This window comes from Mustelus asterias, chromosome 6, assembly GCF_964213995.1.
Source record: "Mustelus asterias chromosome 6, sMusAst1.hap1.1, whole genome shotgun sequence".
Classification (NCBI taxonomy): Eukaryota; Metazoa; Chordata; class Chondrichthyes; order Carcharhiniformes; family Triakidae; genus Mustelus; species Mustelus asterias.
Window position 1 is genome coordinate 114,799,637 of NC_135806.1, and position 24,127 is coordinate 114,823,763.

Here is a 24,127-nt window from a genome sequence, read left to right on the forward strand (position 1 = left end):
TCGACCTCTGGATAGACCTACACTTCCTGCCAAATCACAGATCTCAGAAGAGCTTGGCTGGTCACCCCATCAGCTGTTTCTAACTCTTTGCAATCCAAAAACTGAATGGACAAGTGGCTGGTACCCAAAGACTTTGTAGGGTGCATCAACTGAGCTAGACCAGCTCGAGATAAGTGATAATGCAGGTTCCTTCGGGTTATTTTCAAGCCAGTTTTAACCACCAAATTGTTGCTTTCCCCCACCTCAGTCAGGTACTGTGCTTCCCCCTGCTGGCATCCTAAGGGATCTGCTTTATTCCTGTTGCCATTGGAACGCCTTCCATGCTCATCTGCTCCCTCCCCATATCTAACACCTGGTTGGCCAGACACCTTTGGTTAATCACAAACCTTTCTAAATCCTTCACTCAGTCAATGCAAGGACTATTTTCTCAATGTACTCACACCATGTCAATGTGATCTATCACAAAAGTCAATGTGAGGTTCATGAGCAATTGATTCAGCTGAAAAAGTGGGTATGCTACAGAATTGTTCCATTGAAGTGTGCAGTGTTACTGAAAAGGTTGGGAACCACTGCCTCATATAATGCAGCACTCCCTGTGTGTTGCACAGAGCGTCAATCTCAATTTGTGCTCCAGTTTAGAATTGCAATCAAATGCCTGATACTAGGCTGAAGAATATTTTTCTTTATCTTAAAAAAAATCAGATGTTCAGATGGGTTTAGAACTGGCTTGGCAACAAAGATAGTGTAAGTGCAAAATTGACTGGAGGCAGAGTGTGTCACCAATGGAATGGTACATGAAATGATTGGAGAATTCTGCTACTATTCATGAAGTATGTGGTACAGTGGGTCTGTAATAACAGGTCTAACATGAAATTCACCTTTGATACAAAGTAGATAGAGTAGAAAGTGAATAATTATCTTCAAATATACTTAGACCATTTCAAGAGGTAGGTGGATTTGCAAGTTGCGAGACAGATGAATTAAAAAAAATATGGATAAGAAAAGGCAAAAAAAAAGTGCATGTGACATGAAAGGCTCTATTTTAGTACGCCAATGAAAATCACAAGGTCTGACAAACAATTTCGGTAAGACAGTGAACAACAAAATAACAAGCTTTAAAATAATTCAAATGAATCAACTCAGAGGAAACTCAAAACAAAAATGTAGCTGTGAAAAGCATTGCTGCAAATTAAAATCTTTGAATCTGCTTGGTTTGCTCTAGGTGACCCAAAAAAAGTGTCAAGGAAGACATAACTAGAAACGTAAAGCAATCCCTCAAAACATGAAATAGTCCTGTTTTGTGACCTCCATTGTTAGAAGTCAAAAATGCAGAGTATTAGAAACAATTATACTTTGGCAATATTTTGATATTGAGAGTCAGTTACCATCACGGCCAATCACATACTGGGACGGATACAGGAGGGCATGACATTGCAAAAAGGTTTCATCTCAGAACATGGGGGCAGTGAAAAGAGAAATGACCAGGATGATTCCAGGTCTTGGATGGATAAATTGTAAAGACAGACTCAAATTTAATATTTTATCAAATAGAATCTCCAGGTTTTTTTTTTTTAAAAACACCGTTACTAATGTGAGGTTTTGTAAAGATGTTTAGCTTTTAAGTTGTTTCTTCAACTCAAGGTAAAATGGAGCAAAGAAGAGCCAAGCAGTTTATGAGCTCTTCCCAAAAACTAGCCTATGTGCCCTGATAACCATGGGGACAGGAGTCTAGGTCGAGTGTGGTTGAAATGCACATACCAGGTTTAACATCCAATAAAAAGGAGGCAGAGCAGATATTTCTGGTATCACAGACTTTGTCTCGCACACTTTGAAGAGGGGGAGGGGGAATCCAGGATAAAGACAGACAACAAATACTAAGGAAAAGGCTGTTGTGTTATCTATCAGATAGAATGCTAATAGTAGCTGACCCTCTGAGGAAACCAACAAGAAATTAATAACTGAAATTCAGATTTGTCCTGGTATGATTATGACTGGGGAAGGAATGTCGGGCAAGCTGTGCTGCTGGAGTTGGTTCAGAACTTGCTGGAAGACTGAGCGAGACAGTTTTTGAAGGACACTGGATGTTACAACATGGCAAAATGGGGAGAAGTGAACCGTTGAAAGCTGCAAGTGACTTTGGACCATTTCCTGAAAAGACTGCATTAACTTCAGAGTACACTCTCCACAGAATTGCAGTGTCATGTTAAACACGGAGGGATACATTTTCTGTAGTTTAAAGTATTAGGTGCCACTAAGTAATGTTTAGTTGAGATCACTTTTAGTTTGTTGTTACAGTAAAGATTTATTAAAAACTTGAAGGAATCACTTCACGATTTCAAGTCAGTCATTGGTAACTTGTCGGTTTCTACAGAAATAAGAATCAGACATATGTGTTGTACTTTCATGTAGCTCTCACCTTTGACCCATCAAGGCTGATTATCCTGTACACATTGCGTGTATTGTCATAGAAGTAGGACACAGTCACAGCATGTTTGCTGGTGGGAACCCAGTTCTTCTTTGTGGTAGGGTCAATCTGGAAGACATGGGCTCGCGTGCTGAAGATGGGCTGCTCCCTGAGGGGATAGAAAGTAAAAATTAGAGCATAAAATTGCTTGTGCACAATCATACAGGGGATGGAGAAGTCCAATAGTTCAACTTACTTTAGTTTCCTTTAGAAGTAAAGGAATTATTGCACATGGTTTTCCCAATTAGGTAATGCTAACTGTGCAATCCAAAGGCTGGACTACTAAATATACAGATCCACCCTAGCAATCCCTCTCCTTCCCTTGCATTTGTATAGTCTGCTAACGTTTTTCAACGTCAATGCTTACTAATGCTCTGCTTTCACAATGTAAAAATATTTCCTGACCAAAACAACATATTGGGGAATAAAGGGAAGAATAAAAGAGAACAAAGAGGAAACAATCCAGTTAGGACATAGCAAAATGCTGCCAAAACATTTCTGCATTTCCATTTAGAAATCCTGCAACGGGTTGGCAGTTAAACCTCAGTTGGATGAAATTTCTCAATGTGACATTTTAGGGATTTATCTGCCAAGTCAAAATTAAATCCAACAATCTGTTCACTGTCCAGGAGATCATTTATACTTAATTTGTTACACAAATGTCAATGCTTTAATCAGAAAGCCATACAATAGTAACAAATGTATGGCAGCGATATAGAAAAGCTGTAATTACTGGGAATCCAGAATGAAACTCCATACAGAGGCCCAACAAACTTGTATCACAAAAGTTCTAAAAGGTGATCATCAATATTTTGATTTCACACTTTACAAATTATACCAAACCTTGCAATATGGAAATGATCAGCCATGACAATGCAGAGAAATTAAAACATATTAAACGTATCTGTTGTTTATCAAATTACCACATACAGGAAATACTGCACAATAGTGTATTTGAAACTTGACTGATATTCCTGGGATAACAAAGCAGATATTATTTGAATGACTTAAAAAACAGAAATTAGATTGAGAGAAAGCTAGTGAGAAAACAAATAGCAAGAGAGTTCCTACAAGTATTTAAAAAGGAAAACAGTAACTAAAGTGTTGGTCCTCTAGACAGCGAGAATGGGGAATTAATATTAGGAAGTGAGGAAATAGCAGCAGTGTTGAACAGATATTTATCTCTTCTACAGTGAAGGCAAACAGAAAACACCCAGAAATAATTGTAAATCAAGAGGTCAATGGGGATGGGGGCAGGGAGGGGGAGAAACTTAAAACAATTATAATTACTGGGAAAAAAATGTGTTGAGAAAACTAACTAAAGGTTGACAAGTTCCCAGGACCTGATGGTCTGCAAAGAAGCTACAGACATAGTAGATTTATTGGTTGTAATTTTCTAAAATTCCCTAGATTCCATTTAGCAAAGGAAGGAGGTAGAAAGCAGGAAACTACAGTTAGCTGAGGAGGTTATAGCAGGGCATGAGAAAACCTTAATGCAATCACGCAGTGTCACAGTTTTGTGAAAGGGAAATCATGTTTGACTAATTTATTAGAGTTCTTGGAGAAAATAACAAGTAATGAGCACAAAGGGGGAACTTGTACTGTACTTGGATTTCCAAATGGCATTTGGTAAGTTGTCAAAGATTACCTCAAAATAAAAGAGCTCATGCTGTAGGGGTTAACATACTAGCAGCAGAAAATAGGCTTAATGAGGATTTTTTTTTCATGTTGGCAAGCTGTAACTAGTGGAGTGCCACAAGAATCATTGCTGGGCCTCAACTATTTACAATCTATATCAATGACTTGGATGAAGGGACCAAATGTATGGTTGTGAAATTTGCTGATGACAAAGGTATGTAGAATTGGTTGCAAAGAGGACAATAAAGAGTCTGCAAAGAAGTATATAGGATAAGCGAATAGGCAAAAATTTTGCACATGGAGTATAACGTGAGGAAATATTAACATGTCCACTTTGGCAGGGAGAATAGAAAAGCTGTATGCTATTTAATTGGAAAGAAATTGCAGAACTCAGGTACAGAAGGATTTCGGTGTCCTGGTACATGAACCATGAAAAGTTACTATGGAGGTACAGCAAGTGATTGGGGAAGGCGAATGGAATTTTGGCATTTATTGCAAGAGGAATGGAATATAAAAATAGCTACAGTTGGACAGGGCATTGCTTTTTTTATTGTTCTTTATTGGAATCTGGGCGTTGGTGCAAGGCCAGCATTTGTTACCCATTCCTAACTGCCCATGAACTGAATGAAATGGACTAGCAAACCAGAAGGCAGTTAAGAGTCAACCACATTACCGTGGATGAGGAGTCACATGTGGGCCAGATTTGCTTCCTAAAAAAGGGCATTAGATGGGGTTTAAAAATCTATATTAAAGTCACCATTTCCAGATTTTATTTATTGAATTTAACTTCCAATAGCCGGAGCATTAACCTGAACCTCTGGATTATGAGTCCAGTGATATTACCTCTACCTCATCTCCCCTCTCCCATGAGGCGACACCTGGAGTACTGTGTACAATTTTGGTTTCCTTACTGGAAGAGTATAATTACATTAGCAGTTCAGAGAAGGTTCACTTGACAGATTCCTGGGATGAAGGGGTTTTCTTATGAGGCAAGGTTGACCTGGTTTTCATTGGAGTTTAGAATGAGAGGTGATCTTATTGGAACATACAAGATTCAGAAGAGACTTGACAGGGTGGATGCAGAGGATGTTTTTCCCCTTATGGGAGTGACTAAAACTGGGAGAAATAGTTTTAAAAGTAGTAAATGGAGATCAGAATTTTCTCTGAAAGATTCATTGGTCGTGGAATTCTTTTTCCACAGAGAGCAGTGGAGGCAGGGTCATTGTATATTTTTAGGACTGAATTAGAGAGACTATTGATTAACAAGGGAGTCAAAGGTTATAGGGGGGTAAACAGGAACCCAAGAGTTGAGACAACGATCAGATCAGCCACAATCTAATCAAGTGGTAGAGGAGGCTCAAGGGGCCAAACGGTCTACTTTATGTATCCACAGCTTTTTTACCCCTCAGAAAACATTCCGGTTAAGTTGTCACACGCCACCATTATATACAATGCATCGTTCAACATTGATAAATTTTTAAAACTTTGATTCAGCATTTTTAAGATCCATTTTAAGGATATTAAAGAACTAAAACCTGAAGGCATTATAATCACTTAGCCACAGTCTATTTCAAAATAAAAGTTCTACTTGCCTTTCCCTATTCATTTCATGGTGAAAATTACAGCTGGCATTTAAATAAATAATACATTTTAACACACTTGCTACAAGTTAAGAGGCTCAACTTGCCCTGGATGCATAAAAATCATTGGTCGAAGTTATCAGCTTGCTCACAAAAACAAACATCAGGAATGGAAGCAAGCAGCCAACATCAGATGTTGAACAATTAAACTAATGCATCCTACATGATTTCAATGAATTGCAATCAAAGCTTCTGAAAGAGCTCACAGAAGCAAGTCTGGATGAGGGGGAAAATCAATTCATTAAAAAACCCCAGAAAAATCTTTAAACATGTGGTTTTAAACACATGTGGAGCATGATAAGTTAGCGATCCTACTTTCCTGTACCCTCTTCCAATTAGATGCAATTCCAGCTTCATGTAAAAAGTTTATAAAGCTACTTATCTTTCAATTAGTTTATTTTGATGTTCACACTTCAACAGCATCTTCCAATTCCATTTCAGCAAGTGGGAATTCTAAAGATTACCGTCACAGTGGAGCTGAACTGCTTGATGCTTGAAGTGGACTTCATTAAATACAAATATTTCAACATGAAAATGCAACAGCACAAGCAAGGTTTTGAAGCTCTACAAGAGAAAATGTTCAATTTAAAAGTCAGGGATGGTGCGTCTACTATTTAATAATCATTTAGCTGCAGGGACTACCAAGAAAAAAAAAAGCAAAAGCAAATGATTTTGGAGGGGGGTGGCCGGGCAGGAGGACAAAAGGGAAACAAAGATAGAAACAAAAATGCAAAAAAAAAGTGTTTTAAACTGCAGGATTAATTGAAGACCCAAAGAATAACAGTGGAGCCCCGATTTAATGCGAATTTGCATATAACGTGATGGTGTCATTGGACCCTTTTCCTACTAATTGGCAAATTTAGCACAACCCCACTTTTATGGACCCCAACCATTGTGTTATAATGGGGCTCCACTGTATATATTTGATGCAATAATAACACATCCTGTAAGATCTTTCTAACAACCCACATCAGCCAGCAATCCAACATATGGAGAGCACTCCACTGGCAGATGGAGTGCATGTTGTAAAAAGATTATAATTCTCTATATGCCAAAGAGTTAGAATGATCAATAAAGATGATTTTGGATTCCAATAATTGAACCCTTCAGTTTTAATGTTGCTGATAATAGCACCCTCATTTTAAGGGATATGGATGGCAGTTAACATTGATTAGATGCAAACTGCGTGCTTGTACACAATAGCTTTGTTGTATTTTGTACCTAAAGTAGGAATCTCACGATTTGCTATTTCTTCCATTCAACAGTCACAATAACTCCTGCTAAATTAACAAGGAATACAAATCTTGGTTTAAGCAACTTTTGGCCTTTAAATCCAGATATTAATATATTGTTTTCAAAAGGAAAACATTTGAAAAAACAAAAGATGCCCAATCAAAATGAGCAAGGCAACAGTCACAGTAACCAAATGTGTATGCGATGGAAGGACAAATGGGATTAACCAAATTGACAGCTTTGGTTGACAAGACATAGGTGAGCAGACAGCTAATGCTGAACCTGGGTTAACCTAGCCTCTGCAATACTACATAACAAATAAGGCTTTGTAAAGTTGCAAATAGCACAAGCAGCCACAGAATTTCTACATAAAATTTGCATATTAATTGACAACTGCAGTAATTGCAACACTTAAACCAGGCAATAAAATTAAGATTAGCATTTTAAATGACTACAGTACAAATTACAAGGTGCAAAGCACTATTGATAGTTAATTGCAATGGGGTGGGTGAAGAGAATAAGCTAATTTTTTTGCTCTCTCATCCCATGATAAAATGCAGTCTGGGACCTTGACCTATCCAACCTATCTACCTTATTAAAATTGCACCCGGCACTTGATACAAGGAAATTTAATTTGCACGCTCTTATTAGGATGATGAATAACAAAATGCAAAGGAAAAGCTGCTTTCTCTGTCCCAAATGGAGAGAAAAATATAACCAAAAATTGTTTACTGGCATGAGAAAGTTAAGAATCAATGGTATACAGAGTTCTTTTTTAAGCTTCAACTTAAAAGTCTTTAGGACCTTTGAGAGATTGTTACCTTTTTTCCCTGCTGTGTTGATATCGTATACTAATATCCATATTCTGTCCAAATATATATGGAGAGCAGAACAAGGAATGACCCGCTGAGATGTAGGCCTGATAATAAAATTTTTAAAAACTTATAAATGGAAATAAAGATAGATTTGAAGATTAAGTGACAGGGCTGTAACTACTTCCTTTGGCGGCTTGTTCTGTTGTGGGATAGTCATTAGGAAAGATTGTTGATACATGGTCTTGCAAAGATGACCATAGGCGCAATTTTACTGGCCATTCATGCCCCACTGCAGGACAAGAAATTTGGTGCTCAGCCAAGTCTCATGTTCACTGTAACAGGGACCAGAAAATCCTGCCGGCGTGAACTTCAGGAAGATTCCGCATTGCGTGTTTTGTCATTGCCAGAGGGCAGCAGATAATACCCGCCAGCCCTTTCCATATTTCATGGAAGCAAAATACTGCAGATGCTGGAGATCCAAAAAAACAAAATGCTGGAAAACTCAGCAGGTCTGGCATCATCTGTGGGGTTAACATTTGAGTACAATATGAACAGTCATTATGGACTTTACATGTTAACTGTATCGCTCTCCATAGGTGCTGCTGGACCTGCCAACCCTACCCCCCCCCCTCAGTTCTTTTCCAGTACTGAGTAACTCCATATTTTGGGGCAGCACAATGGCAAGCATTGCTGCCTCACAGCGCCAGGGACCAGAGTTCGGTTCCCAGCTTGGGTCACTGAGCAAACTCCGCACAGACATTCTCCGTGAACTACATGGGTTTCCTCCCAGTCCAAAGATGTGTGGGTGAGGTGGATTGGTCATGCTAAATTGCCCCTTTGTGTCAGGGAGACTAGCTGGGGTAAATGTATGGGGTTACAGGGATAGGGCCTGGGTAGGATTGTGGTCGGTGCAGACTCAATGGGCCGAATGGCCTCCTTCTGCACTGTAGGATTCTATGATTCTTTCCTGCAGTGATTCCCATTTCAAATCTTGTGATACTGGTATATTTCTCATACTAATTTGTGCAGCAAATTTTTTGATTGTTTAATCTTATTTGTATGGTCACTCCACACAACTGTTTGCTAATCTGATATTTCTGTTGCAATGTCAAAAATCCTATGTCAGAAATCCAAGAACCCGGTTTGCTTTAGATGTTTTCTGCTGAATGTGGAATCCCCATTGAAGTTGTTGTTAAGATGAACTCCCACACATGGTATGTATCTAACTGCTAGAGGATTTGATTACATAACTTAAAGCTATCTGTTGCTAGATCCTTGCTAGTGCTGCACAGTGTATTTTGAATGCCATCTAGTTTTCCTGTCAATTTTGTAATCACTTTGTCCCCCAGAGTCAGCATTTTAATAAGTAAAACATGGTCCTCAAACAATGAGAATTGGATCCAAATACTAACTTTTACAGCATAAAGGAAATGCAAGAAGAATGCTCCAACAGAATGACTGTCTGCCTTTCCAAGGGCAGCCCACAGGATACAATTAGGACTGAACTACCCAGTGGTAAACAAGAGTCATGAGACCATAAATGCTGAAAGTTAATGGATTAAATCTTGTCAGACCAGGGCATCTTATGGGATGCACCATTAGAAATTTTCCTGCACACTGACTTGAATACAATTTTGTGCCACAACTTGCTGCAGGTACGAGCTGATATGATATAAAGACAGTGAGAGTTTTAACAACACCAGGTTAAAGTCCAACAGGTTTATTTGGTAGCAAATACCATTAGCTTTTGGAGCACTGCTCCTTGGTCAGATGGAGTGGAAATCTGCTCTCAAACAGGGCACAGAGACAAAATCAAGTTACAGAATACTGATTAGAATGCAAGTCTCTAAAGCCAACCAGGTCTTAAAGATACAGACAATGTGAGTGGAGGGAGCATTAAGCACAGGTTAAAGAGAGATGTGTATTGTCTCCAGACAGGACAGCCAGTAAGATTCTGCAATCCCGGTTTAGGATCAACACCAGGATGTTGGGTTTATGTCACACTATCAGTAACCCCCACAGCTTGCCTTCTGGACTTGCAGAATCTCACTGGTTGTCCTGTCTGGAGACAATACACATCTCTTTAACCTGTGCTTAATGCTCCCTCCACTCACAGTCTGTATCTTTAAGACCTGGTTTATTTGCTACCAAATAAACCTGGTGTTGTTAAAACTCTTACTGTGTTCACCCCAGTCCAACGCTGGCATCTCCACATCGTGACAAAGAAACAGGAACATGAACACAGAAATTCAAAAGAGTAGACCACTTGATCTCAAGCCTGCTCCAGCAGTCAGTAAGATCATGGCCGATGTGATTTTAACCTCAATTCCACATTCCCACTACCCCCGATAACCTTTCACCCCACTCTTTGATGAAGAATGAGGGAAAATTGGAGTCAAATTAAGTACAGAATAAGAAAGAAAGATTGGATCAGAGAGAGAGAAATGTTTTTTTTTAAATTCAGAATTTTAATCTCCAAAAACAATTGACTACATGCCAGAATGAAACACTAATTCAAGTTGTTCCATCTTTGGACTGGGGAGATTGCTTATGTAATACCAATCAGTTAATTAATGGGACACTTGTGGTTATTTACCAGCCTCAAAGTTTAATGGGCAATTAACGTGCAAGTGCAGCAAGTTATTTAAAAAACTGTTGCAGCTCCAGGAGAGATTTGTTAAGACAAGTAGTAAGTGGCACAAACCAACAAGCTGCTGAGATCTGCAACTCACGGTGTACATCTTCTTTCAGGTTTACTGCTAATTTGCTCATTAGCAATGGATTGTGTTGTGCATGGTCTTTTTTTGTCTCAAAAGGAAGATAGAATGTAATTGGTCAAGAATTACAATAATATTTCTTCATTTCATGGCAGATGGGAGTTTAATTTAGACAAATGCGAGGTGAAGCATTTTAGTAGATTGAACCAGGGCAGGACTTACTCAGTTAATGGTAGGGCGTTGGGGAGAGTTACAGAAAAAAAGAGATCTAGGGGTACATGTTCATAGCTCCTTGAAAGTGGAGTCACAGGTGGACAGAGTGGTGAAGGCAGCATTCGGCATGCTTGGTTTCATTGGTCAGAACATTGAATACAGGAGTTGGGACGTCTTGTTGAAGTTGTACAAGACATTGGTAAGGCCACACTTGGAATACTGAGTGCAATTCTGGTCACCCTATTACAGAAAGGATATTATTAAACTAGAAAGAGTGCAGAAAAGATTTACTAGGATGCTACCTGAACTTGATGGAGTGAGTTATAAGGAGAGGCTGGATAGACTGGGACTTTTTCTCTGGAGCATAGGAGGCTGAGAGGTGATCTTAGAGGTCTATAAAATAATGAGGGGCACAGATCAGCTCGATAGTCAATATCTAGGGGAGTCTAAAACTAGAGGGCATATGTTTGAGATGAGAGGGGAGAGATACAGAAGCGTCCAGAGGGGCAATTTTTTCACAGAGGGTGGTGAGTGTCTGGAACAAGCTGCCAGAGGTAGTAGTAGAGGTGGGTACAATTTCAGCTTTTAAAAAGCATTTAGAAAGTTACATGGGTACAATGGGTATAGAGGGATATGGGCCAAATGGGATTAGTTTTGGGGTTTTAATAAAAAGGGCAGCATGGACAAATTGGGCTGAAGGGCCTGTTTCCAAGCTGTAAATCTCTATGACTCTATGATGTTGGTACCTCGAGCTAAGCCAGGATTTACTGCCCAACCTTAATCCGCTGCAGACCATGTTGTGCAGGTACACCCATTTAGGGTGCTGTTAGGGAGGGAGTTCTAACAAGTTGACCCAGCAAGCAGGTGAAAAGTTTGAAATGCAATAAAAAGGACAATTCGCCAATATATTCATAGAACACGTTATACGTCTATAAGCTGCAACTGAATACAATGCAAGTACACAAGTATCTTAACGGTCAAGTTTTTCCACAGGAGTGTAAATTCTGGACAGATTGTATTTTTGAAGATTTAGATAGTTTTAAGTTGAATATTATCTACAATATGCAAATCGAGAAGTGATACAATGTCTTGGAAATAACATGAAAACTGGACAGATAAATAACAGTTGAAATATTGCTACTGAGAGACGCTGCCCTAACTTCAGGTTCTCCAACAGCATACATATACATTTTGTTCAGCAAAACACACTCGAGACTGGTCACTGATTACATCATTTTTAATCTGAACATTAACTGTTGTGCTGTAAGCAGAGTTCCTTGGTTTCTGCTCAGAAAGAAGCCTAGAACATTACTGCTCCATCGTACTGGCAACTGAAATGGGTTCTTTCAAAATTTCCATATGCCATTCTCTTTCTCAGTCAGTAAAAATGCTCATTTCCTATATTACAACAGTGACTATACCTGGCTACGACAGGCTTGATATCCCAAGATCATGAAAGACATCAAGTTAATGAAAGACTCCAAGATGAATGGCAGATCCACTTTTTTGACCACATAATCTAGGATAGTTACATGTTTCTAGATTTTGACTCACAAAAGTGTGCCCTGTTTGAGAGCAGATTTCCACTTCATCTGACGAAGGAGCAGCGCTCCGAAAGCTAATGGTATTTGCTACCAAATAAACCTGTTGGACTTTAACCTGGTGTTGTTAAAACTCTTACTGTGTTCACCCCAGTCCTACGCCAGCATCTCCACATCATGACTACCTGTTAAAGAAGTCAGGGCGGAATGACAGATTTCATATTCAGACAGAAGGAAGAGGGCATTAAATAAAAGCTATTGGAACTTCCAAAAAGAGGGCCTGGATGAGGCAAGTCAAATTATTTTATTTAACTGTTGTTAGTTATAGCCTTCCAGTGTATGATCAAAATCCAAATATAACTTGGGATAAGCAAGCTGTAAAGTTCACATTTGATTTTACTAAAAAGAATTAATTAGAAAGGAGGATTACCTTTGCTTCTAAAAATATGCACAATAGCAATCATATAACGCTCAAGGCTGTATTTGACTGGAATCAAATCAAGCAAGTTGAAGCTTTCATTACTCCATTTGTCTTAGTTACAGTTTATTTTTTTTATTTAAGAAATCACTAAATGTGTTGGCTTTTCATACTTGGAAATCTCCCGTGCTATTTTTGGCTTAGGGAGTAGGGGCTGGGAGTGCACAATGACTGACCTCTGTGGCTCCACCAAACCGACTTTATACTTGTTAGGAAGGATGCATGAGCATCAGCAACTGAATCAACTTGGTCCTATCATCTCCTTTCCCTCCACCCAAAAGAAGCTGCAGCTGATCTGCACCAAGAAAACAAAGAGCAAAGCAGAGATGCAACCAAAAAGTTGAGGGGAAATTAAACCATGCCTTATTTGGCCACAACAAGATCCAACATCATAGTCAGATGTTTACAGCATGGAAACAGGTCCTTCAGCCCAGCTTGTTCATGGCTCCAGTTTGAGTCAGGTTGAGATCAAAAAGGAGGTGGTATTGGGGTTCTTGAGAAACATTAAGGTAGTCAAGTCCCCAGGACCTGATGGGATATACCCCACAATACTGAGAGAGGCAAGGGAAGAAATTGCTGGGGCCTTGAGAAATCTTTGTATCCTCACTGGCTACAGGGGAGGTCCGAGAGGATTGGAGAATAGCCAATGTTGTTCCTTTGTTTAAGAAGGGTAGCAAGAATAATCCAGGTAATTACAGGCCAGTGAGTCTTACATCAGTGGTAGGGAAATTATTGGAGAGAATTCTTTGAGACAGGATTTATTCCCACTTGGAAATAAGTGGACGTATCAGCGAGAGGCAACGGGGTTTTGTGAAGGGGAGGTTGTGTCTCACGAACTTGATCGAGTTTTGCGAGGAAGTGACAAAGATGATTGATGAGGGTAGGGCAGTGGATGTTGTCTACATGGACTTCAGTAAGGCCTTTGACAAGGTCCCTCATGGTACACTGGTGCAGAAGATGAAGTCACATGGGATCAGAGATGAGCTGGCATGGTGGATACAGAACTGGCTTGATCAAAGAAGACAGAGGGTAGCAGTGGAAGGGTGCATTTCTGAATGGAGGGCTGTGACAAGTGGCGTTCCTCAGGGATCAGTGCTGAGAACTTTGCTTAAATGATTTGGAAGAAAATGTAACTAGTTTGATTAGCAAGTTTGCTGACGATACAAAGGTTGGTGGATTTGCAGATAGTGATGAGGACCAGAGGATACAGGAGGATATAGATTAGTTGGACACTTGGGCAGAGAGATGGCAGATGGAGTTTAACCCAGACAAATGAGGTAATGCGTTTGGGAAGGTCTAATAGATAGGAAATATACAGTAAATGGCAGAACCCTCAAGAGTATTGTTAGGCCGAGGGATCTGGATGTATAGGTACACAGGTCACAAAGTGGCAACGCAGGTGGAGAAGGTAGTCAAGAAGGCATACGGCATGCTTGCCTTCATCGGCCAGGGCACGGAGTTTAAAAATTGGCAAGTTATGTTGCAGCTTTATAGAACCTTAGTTAGGCCACACTTGGAATAGAGTGTTCAATTCTGGTTGCCACACTACCAGAAGGATGCGGAGGCTTTGGAGAGAGTACAGAAAAGATTTGTCAGCTTGTTGCCTGGTATGGAGAGCATTAGCTATGAGGAGAGGTTGGAGAAACTTGGTTTGTTCTCACTGGAACGACAGAGGTTGAGGGGCGACCTGATAGAAGTCTACAAGATTATGAGGCATGGACAGAGTGGATAGTCAGAAGCTTTTTCCCAGGGTGGAAGAGTCAATTACTAGGGGGCATAGGTTCAAGGTGCGACGGGCAAGGTTTAAAGGAGATGTATGAGGATTTTTTTAAAAAGTGCTTGGAACTTGCTGCCGGGGTAGGTAGTGGAAGCAGATACTAGAGTGACCTTTAAGGGGCGTCTTGACAAATACATGAATAGGATGGGAATGGAGGGATATGGTCCCACAAGGGTTGGGGATTTTAGTTAAGTCGGGTAGCATGGTCAGTGTGGGCTTGGCGGGCCGAAAGACCTGTTCCTGTGCTGTAATTTTCTCTGTTCTTTGTCCATGCTGCCCAGTTTTAAAACCATTTAGTCCCAATTGCCCACGTTTGGCCCATCTTACCCATGTAACTAAATGTTTTTTGAAAGACAAAATTATACCTGCCTCGACTATTACCTCTGGCAGCTTGTTCCAGACATTCACCACCCCGTGAGAAAAAATTGCCCCTCTGAACCCTTCTGTATTTCTCCCCATAAACCTATGCCCTCTAGTTTTAGACTCCATCTTTGGGAAAAGATAAGACCATCTAGCTGATCTATGCCCCTCATTATTTTATAGACCTCCAAGACCACCCCTAAGCCTCCAGAGAAAAAAGTCCCAGTCTATTCAGCCTCTCCTTATAACTCAATCCATTCAGTCCCAGTAGCATCCTAGTAAATCTTTTCTGCACTCTTTCTAGTTTAATAATATCCTTTCTATAATAGGGTGACCAGAGTTGCACAGTATTCCAAGTGTGGCCTTACCAACGTCTTGTACAACTTCAAGACATTCCAACTCCTGTATTCAATGTTCTGACCAATGAAATCAAGCAGGCCAAATGCCTTCTTCACCACTCTGTCCACCTGTGACTCCACTTTCAAGGAGCTATGAACATATACCCCTAGATCTCTGTTCTGTAACTCTCTCCAACGCCCTACCATTAGCTGAGCAAGTCCTGCCCTGGTTCGATCTACCAAAATGCATCACCTCATGTCTAAATTGAACTTCATCTGTCATTCGTCAGCCCACTGATCCAATTGATCAAGATCCCGTTGCAATCCTAGATAACCTTCTTGGTGGCATTGGTAAACTTACTAACCATGCCTCCTATATTCTCATCCAAATCATTAATATAAATGACAAATAACAGTGGACCCAGCACCGATCCCTGAGGCACACCGCTGGTCACAGGCCTCCAGTTAGAAAAAACAATCCTCGACAACCACCTCTGGCATCTGTCATCAAGCCAATTTTGTATCCTAGAATGTTCTTTCCTTGTCAGATGATGTTTACTCCAGCTGCCATCCAGTAACTTGTCCAAAATGTCTTTCTCCATTTGTGAATCAGGACTAATTCAAATGTTACACTATGGGAGTGGGCCAGTTGGATCACAAAGTCAGTGTTCTTACTTTTCACCACAAGCCGTGAGTCAAACCCCACTGTCCTGCTAAATTCCCCATCCAAGTATCAAGTGACATCATCATCATCCACACGAGTTAACAAAACAACAGCCAAGCTCAATCAGGTTCTCACCCAACATTCACATTTACTGTGCAGCAGGAATTACTGGATTGGTCTTCCGCTTTCCTATTCCTGGAACTGAAGCCAACTGCAGCACCCCCCCCCCCTCCCCGCCTCTTCACTACATATGGGAGATCAGCTAACTCAATTTTTCTGATAGGACTCGAAGTCAAATGATGCAATATCAAAATTTGAATTCAGTAGCCACTATGACAAACCTTAAAAGTAAATTTAAGCTTTGGCCAAATTTTCCTTTAAAACAGAAATAATTCAATTGCTTATGGTTTGAGGAAAAATTATTCTCCTTATGTTTATGAACCAAGGTGGAATTATATCAATTATTGATAATCCCACTCTGAACAGTTGCTGGCAAAGCAGCATGCGATTCAACATTTCCCTTTTTAAAATTTCACTTCAGGCTCACAGCAAAAAATGCCACAGTAGCATGCAAAATGACGAGTGCAAGGATAGTAGGGTGGCACCGTGGTTAGCACGTCAGTCTCACAGCACCAGGGACCTGGGTTCAATTCCTTGGGTGACTGTGTGGAGCTTGCACATTTTCTCGTGTCTGTGGGTTTCCTTAGGGTGCTCCAGTTTCCTTCCACACTCCAAAGATGTGCAGGTTAGGAGGATCGACCATGCTAAATTGCGTCTAAGTGTTCTAAGACATATAGGTCAGAGGGATTAATGGGGTGAATATGTGGAGTTCTGGGGGATAGGGCCAGGGTGGGATGCTCGAGTGTAGGTATAAACCCAATGGGCTGAATGGCCTCTTCTGCTCGATCATGATTCTATGGAACTTAAAAGCCAAAGTGTTAGCATTCTCACTGTCAAAGCCCAGAGATGGATCTTGAATTCATGACCTTGAGCACACAAGCTAGATTGATGTAGTGCAGTACTGCAATGTTTAGGGGGCACATTATACAGTAGCCAACTTACTTGCTCAAACAGGTCAGTTATTCCATTGTTATTTGTGATGTCCTTCTCTTTGTAAAGTTACAACACTTCATTAACTGAAGTGCTTTGTAAATGCCTACAGGTATTAAAAATTATAGAAATGCAAGTTTTTTTCCTTTCTATTGCTGCTTGTTCAAAGTTGAATCCAGTACACCGAAGGATCAAACAATCCAAATGCTGGCCAAGAACCCAGTTGAGAGAGGCATGAACTAGCTTGTTATTAGGCAATCAACAAGAGCCCTTGTTTGGTAGGCAACAGGTATCCCAGGCAATTGTGGGGCAGCATAACTCAATAGGACGTTGGTGCATCATATCTCACAGAAAGCAGATTCCACTCATTTAAGGGACAAAGCCTTAAAAGCAGCAGCAGTTTGTCCCTCTAGCTCAATCACATTTCACAGAGCCTTGGATGAAAAAGCCTGCGTTGTACTTTGCTTCCAGGTAACACTTTCCTACAGCACAAAGCACTGTGAACATATTCATTTTAAGTCACTTTTAGCAAGCATAAATAAGCCACGTTATGAGCTTGACTAATCATAAATTGGTTTTTGGTGTGGCCGAGTGCAGTCAAGTGCCTCCCAATCCCAGAATCACATCTAACAGTAGATGTGTGGTTTTGCAAGTGATTATGGGGCAGCATACTGCCTCAGCACCAGGCACCTGGGTTCTTCCACATTCTCCCCATGTCTGCATGGGTTTCCTCCGGGTGCTCTGGTTTCCTCCCACAGTCCAAATATGAGCAGGTTAGGTTGGCTGGCCATGCTAAATTCCCCTTAATGTCAGGGGGATTAGGGCGGTAAATATGTGGGGTTACAGGGATAGGACAGGACCTGGATGGGATTCTTGTTGGTGCAGGCGCGATGGGCCAAATGGCCTCCTTCTGCACTGTAGATTCTATTATAAACAACTGAAGGAACACGCTGTTCCCTTGCTTTCTACATGGCAAGGCCTTGGCTAGAGTCGACTTGCCAAAGAATCAGCACCCTTTTCTCCTGTAGTACAAATGATCATTTGAAATTGGGCATTTTTGTTTCTTCCATGTGTAACCCCCATAACTTGCCTGGGCTTGCAAAATCTTAGTAACTGTCCTGGCTCGAGACAATTTACACCTCTTGAACTTGTGCTTAACCCTCTCTGCACTACCATTGTCTGCACCTGTAAAGACCTGATTACCTGTTAAGACTTGCATTCCAATCATTATCTTGTAAATTGAGTCTGTGCCCTATATATGCCCCGTTTGTGAATCCAATTCTTCACTCACCTGAAGGAGCAGTGCTCCAAAAGCTTGTGCTACCAAATAAACCTGTTGGACTTTAACCTGGTGTTGAGACTTTACTGTGCCTATCCCAGTCCAACACCAGCATCTCCACATCATTGTTTCTTCTGATGAGTACAATATGAAAAGCTTCAGCAACATGTCTCTTTTTTCCATCAAAAACTATTTACTACCAGTGTACTCTTCTCAAAAAGTGATAAATCTCTACACAAAAAAAGGTTGGTTAGGATAGTGTCAGATTAAACTGAAAAAATCCAGAATAGGAACTGAACCCGCCCATTTCCAGTTTTAATGGAGTTGGGATAGAGACACTACCATAATGAGACTATGGGCCTTCATTTTAACAGCTATTCTTTAACCACAGGCAGCTAGGTTTTCCTGGCTGTTTGGAAACTCGGCATCCTAAACAGAGGCAAGAATGTTTGAGTCCATGAGTTAAATGCCTCTACAACATTGCTTGTGGACCAGGAAGAGGAGTGTTTTTTTTCCCCCAGGGCCAAGCAACCCAATAAACCAGCCATTTCCAAAGCCACAAGAATCTAACTTTATACCCCCCACCATAAGACTCTTCCTGTGACTGGGATCTTCTTCACAACCACAATCTCTCTTACACCACCCCCCAATGCACATATCTGCTCTTGAAGACTTCCGTTCTGTGAAGTGGGCTTATCACCCATACCAACCTCAGCAGCAAACCGCCATTCCCTCTGACAGAATGCACTTCCATCTAAAATCCAGATTAAAGTTTCTAAAGTAGGAGCTCAAGAGGAAATCAAAGCCAGAACTCTACCACCTCGCCTGTCACCGAATCAGTGCGGGCAAGGATCCCACAGCAGAAATCTTGATTGATCCGAGGGCGGAATTTCCAGTCTCGTCCAAGCAAGGCTGTAAAATCCCACCCCAACAGTTCTGACATTCCCATGTGAAAGCTGTTTTCATGGCTTAGTTTGTCAAACTACTCTTCAAAACAATTCTGCTGGCTGTCACAAATGCTGAAGTTCAACAGCACAGCTTCATAAGTTTACCATCAGATAAAGCTGAATTTGCATTGTGAAATGTTTGTGAACTAAAAGTTGCTCAGTCTCGAGTATGGTATTACTGTTCAAAATCAACTAAACTACACAATAGTATTTCCCGTAAACGACATCACGAGGTAGAGCACTAAAATAAACACTTCCATTGCCAATAGTCCAAACTATTTTAGATCATTTCCACCTGTGCTACAACATTTTAGACTCAAAGGTTTGTTTTGCTAGTGTACAGTCTGAGGCTTCCAATTCACATATGGATCAGACATATCACTATTCAGTCCCCACAAAACAAGTGGCTTCTATTGGGAATATTGCAATGTAATTAGTCAAGCAATCTGAAATGCGATTCTTTGGCTTTATACTTGGCACGTAGTAATACATTAAGATTTGCATTGGCAAATAGAAATGCACCTTCTGCAAGAAAAGAGAATACTGTGCATCTGAAGAAAAATACTTGTATTATTTTTTTAAAATTGGGTATGTTGCATTCAAAATCTTACAAGACTCAAATATTTTGAGAGAAGTTTGACTCAATTATAAAAATTACTTAGCAAAACTTGGCTCACTTGGTATTACAGTATTGTTACCATGTAGATAAAAACCATTCGTGTTTCTATCAGCTCTCAAAATGAGCATTCTGACTTAGTGCCATTCCCCCACATCCGTGTACAATGTTTCGAATGACTTCGAATGCCTGGATTGAGCATACCTCCACCATACTTCCAGGCAGTGCATTCCTGATTCAAACTATTTGTGTGAAAAAGTTTCTCATATCATATTTGCATCTTTTGGAAATCACTTTAAATGTGTCCTCCCATTGTTGATCCTTTTACAATTCGGTGGTTGTAAAAAAATGCAAGTCCTTTTTATCTATTTTGGTTTGGGGCAGTTGAAAACAGTTTCGCCCCCCCCCCCCCCCACCCCACCTACTCTGTCCAGCCCCCGCATGATTTTGGAAATCTGTATCAAACCGCTTCTTAGCCTTCTTCTCTCCAAGGGAACAGTCCCAACCTCTCCAATTTAACCTCATAACTGAAGTTTCTGACCCCTGAACCATTCTTGCAAACCTTTTCTGCACTCTCTCCAATGTGTTCACATCCTTCTAAGAGTGGGGCACCCAGAACTGTACATAATATTCCTGCTGAGATAGCATCTTCACTTCTGAATCAGGTGACCAAAGGTTTGCAAATCTACAGCTACTGGATATAATGTAGCCTGACAAACTAATGCAATAGTACTGCATTATTGCACTAGTGTTCAAGTGAGGCATCTCATCTTTTGGCCCATTTGCTCTGCTTGTTCTGGCAGTTCCTGTTGATGAAGAGGCATCTGTAGCAGAAGACTCTTCTGGTGTCTTGGCTAATTTTTCTTCCTCAACTTCCACAAACAAGGTAGATGAAAAGGACTTGCACTTCATGACCACAGAATGTCTCAGTGCTGTACAATCAGTAAAGCACTTTTTGAAGTGTAGTCATAATCATAGAAAACTAAATCAACTAATTTATCTACCACTGTTTGCAAATTCTTACTCTGCCCAAAATGGTTGCAGTATTGACCTTTATAAAGTAGAACTGCACTCCAAGAAGCAATTCATTCCTTGAAGTGTTCTTGGCATTTCTTTGCAAAATGACAATTTCAAGTTTTTTTAAAACTTCCCTCTGAATTGAATACAAACCGTGACATACTCAAAATCTGAAGTGCAGGTTTCTTCAATCCAAAAACCACCTGAAAAGATTCTGCAAGTCATCATTTGTTGTTTTTTTAAACTTTACAAATGAACCATTTTTTGTTTTTAAATAGAGAAACTTTCCTACATTAAATACTAAAAGCTAGATAAATTCTCATCTTGCCTACTTGAGTTAGATAAAAGCATTTATTGCAAATATTTAATTATGTCACTGATTGATTAAATAAGCTATTAGCAAAATAAACATACACTAGAATGCTTTGCCACCTGTAAAATGAGATACAAAATAGTCTAATATGTAATAAATTACAAAAGAGTTAACTTATTTTTCCAGACATTACCAAACCTTTAATATTTCAAAGCAAGGACTGACCCCCTCACAAACTTAGGGCATTGGAACTCAATCACAAATGATCTGAGCTGAAGCAATCTAGGACAATTTCAAAATTTGCAGATGATACAAATTGAGAGAAGGACCCTATAGAACTTCAAAAGGGAGATAGACAAGTTGGTCAGATGAGTAGTTTGGTGCAGATGAAATGCTATGCAGGGTGATCCATGTTCTTCATACCAAAATGTGAGAGACAACAGAAAATAAAGGGTACTACTCTCAAGGGAGTGCAGAAGCAGAGGTGTACATGTGTGAAGGTCATTGACGGTGGCAGGACAGGTTGAGAAAGCAGTTAATAAAACAAAAAGTACCCTCGGCTTTATTAATATGGTGTTACAATTCGGGTCAGAGACTCCAAAGAGTTTAATGAAGCCTGCCTGGATCATGAGTTTTGCACTTTAAATGTGGCTAGATAAGTGTGATATGTTGCACCTTCAGTATGATTCAAATGACCCACTGGGGAGCACTCAAACAGTTTATTTAATATAGTTAACATGTATAGAAAGAAAATTAGCAATAATTTCTCAATAACAAAACCACCATGATTATGTACAACCCTTAATATATCTAAAATGTTCCAAACAAAACTTCCCTTAAAAAATAAAACCCTTTCCACAGGCTTAACAGAACAAAGGCTCATGCGACACTGTGACTGAGTTCTTTGGATGAATGTTGCAGTTCTCTTGAGGTACACAGACAGGCTTGGAGTCAGAACAGCTTCCCAGAACACCAGGGGAGACACTGGTCAAGACACCAACAGCAGATTTTCCAGGAATCTTATTTTCAGGGAACCAGCAGAATTTCTAAACACCAGGGACGCAAACACTTCTTTTCAGCTTGATGTCCCTTCTAAAACTTAAACTGCTGCCAGCCAAACAGAAAATGAAACCTTACATTCGCTGGGAAGAAAAAAAAACTGTCCAAAACACATGACCTTCCTCCTAACAATGCAAGGTCCTAAAAGATCCCAAAGTAAAAATAACCCCCATTTAACTAGTAATAAAAGGACTTCTACAGGTAACTCGACAACAATGACAGAAGCTGAGGCTGGGAAAGCTGCAGAGAACAGGATTTTTAAAAAAAACACTTCTTAAAGTTACACTATCACAAGGAGCAGAGAATACAAGAAGAGGTTGCACATACATAATAACTAGTTAGACCCGAGTGAGAGTACTGGTTACAGTTCTGGTTGCTGCATTTTACTAGAGATGTGAAGGCATTGGAGAAAGTGTAGGGAAGGTTTATAAAAATGGTTCCAGAGCCGAGGAGCTTCAGTTATGATGATAGATTGCAGAAGTGGGACTCTTTCTTGGGAGAAAAGGAGGCTGAGAAGAGATTTGATAGAAGTAGACAGGGGGGAAACATCCCACTCGTGAAAGAATCGCAAACGAGGAGGCACAGATGTAAAGTAATTGGGGGAAGAAGCAAAAGCAATATTTCACACGAGTGGTTTGGGTCTAGAATGCACTGCCAGGAAGTGTGGAGGAGATGATTTTATTGAGGCATTCAGATGGGAATTAGAGGATTTAGAAAGAAAGGTGCCAGGTTACAGGAGAATGGCAATAGGTGGAATGTTGATTCGGAGGCCTCCTCCTGTGCCATAATAATGTTGTGGTTCTGCAATAAATTGGAGCTCAAACTTCAGCATGTTTCTTAATATTGAACACAGTATTTACACCTTGGATGCATTTAGTGGAACTCTGATATGTGAACCAAAAAGCAATGAATAATTTAAGCTTTATTCTGGTTATATTTCATAGAGTTGCTGAACACTTTATTCATGTTAGACAAAACTGCACGAAAATGATTGTTTGTTTATAAGCAGAAAACATCTGTCCAATTTAGTGAAGTTATTACATGGCAGTAGCTATTGCAGACCAGACAACTAGTGTAGTTGTGTATATTTAGAATCAAAAAAGTATAGGTTGAAAGGCTGAGAGATTAGAGAAATGGGATTGTTCTCATGGAGAGAGGTGGTGAAGGGAAAATTTAATTAGGAGGGACTGAGTCAATTAACCTTTTAATCCTCTATTCACAAGTTATGAAATGATTCAATGATAACACTTATTGATGACTGGATATATTCTATTCCTTGGGAAGACAGACTTGACATATACCAATGTGTGAACAGGAATATCAAAACACAATTAAAATTATGCCCCAGGTAGAAGCGTGATCTCCACATGACTTGATACTCTGATTATGCCTCAGGTACTGTCACATCAGTCAAGGCAAGATGCAAATCCTCCACAATCTGTGCACGTGGGAATTTCTTCACGCAACAAAGTCTTTGGAGATGGATTTAACATAATAGTGAGGTGATGATTAGGTTAACAGCTCAATTACAAAAAAATTAACTGAATTGTATAGCTGCTCTCATCAGGTCAAACTTTCAAGATCTCTGGCATCTATCAGTGTACAGACAGTCGAATGTTGGTGCTTGGCGAAACCAAGGAAAACATGGCAACCTAGGCACCCAGTTATTCAATCTTGGCTCTAACATTTATCTGCGCTACCGAGATGCTGCCATGGTGTTCATCTCACTGGAGATGAAACCACTCGCCAACTTTTATCCAGAATAGATCACGAGGAGGAAAAAATATTTCAGCATCATATTAATGAAATTCAAGAAAGGTACAGCCATTGTATTTTAGTTTATTACAAGAAAACATGTAGGGATTTCCAGGATTCTTACACAGGTAGCATGGATTTAAGATAACCAACGAAAGAGTCACAGGGAAGATTATTCTATTTTCCTGGTCTAAAAATTAGTTGGAGCACCTT

The 24,127-nt window shown here is 40.1% G+C and overlaps 1 protein-coding gene across 1 annotated transcript in view; it reads right to left on the reverse strand.

Moving 5' to 3' along the window:
• The window catches only part of LOC144495095 (homer protein homolog 1-like), a 92,133-nt gene that overhangs the window by 55,559 nt on the left and 12,447 nt on the right, over positions 1 to 24,127 (reverse strand). Inside the window, exon 2 of the mRNA XM_078214978.1 lies at positions 2,417 to 2,573. Within this exon, the coding sequence (XP_078071104.1) occupies positions 2,417 to 2,573 (157 nt within the window). The remainder of the gene's footprint in view (positions 1 to 2,416; positions 2,574 to 24,127) is intronic.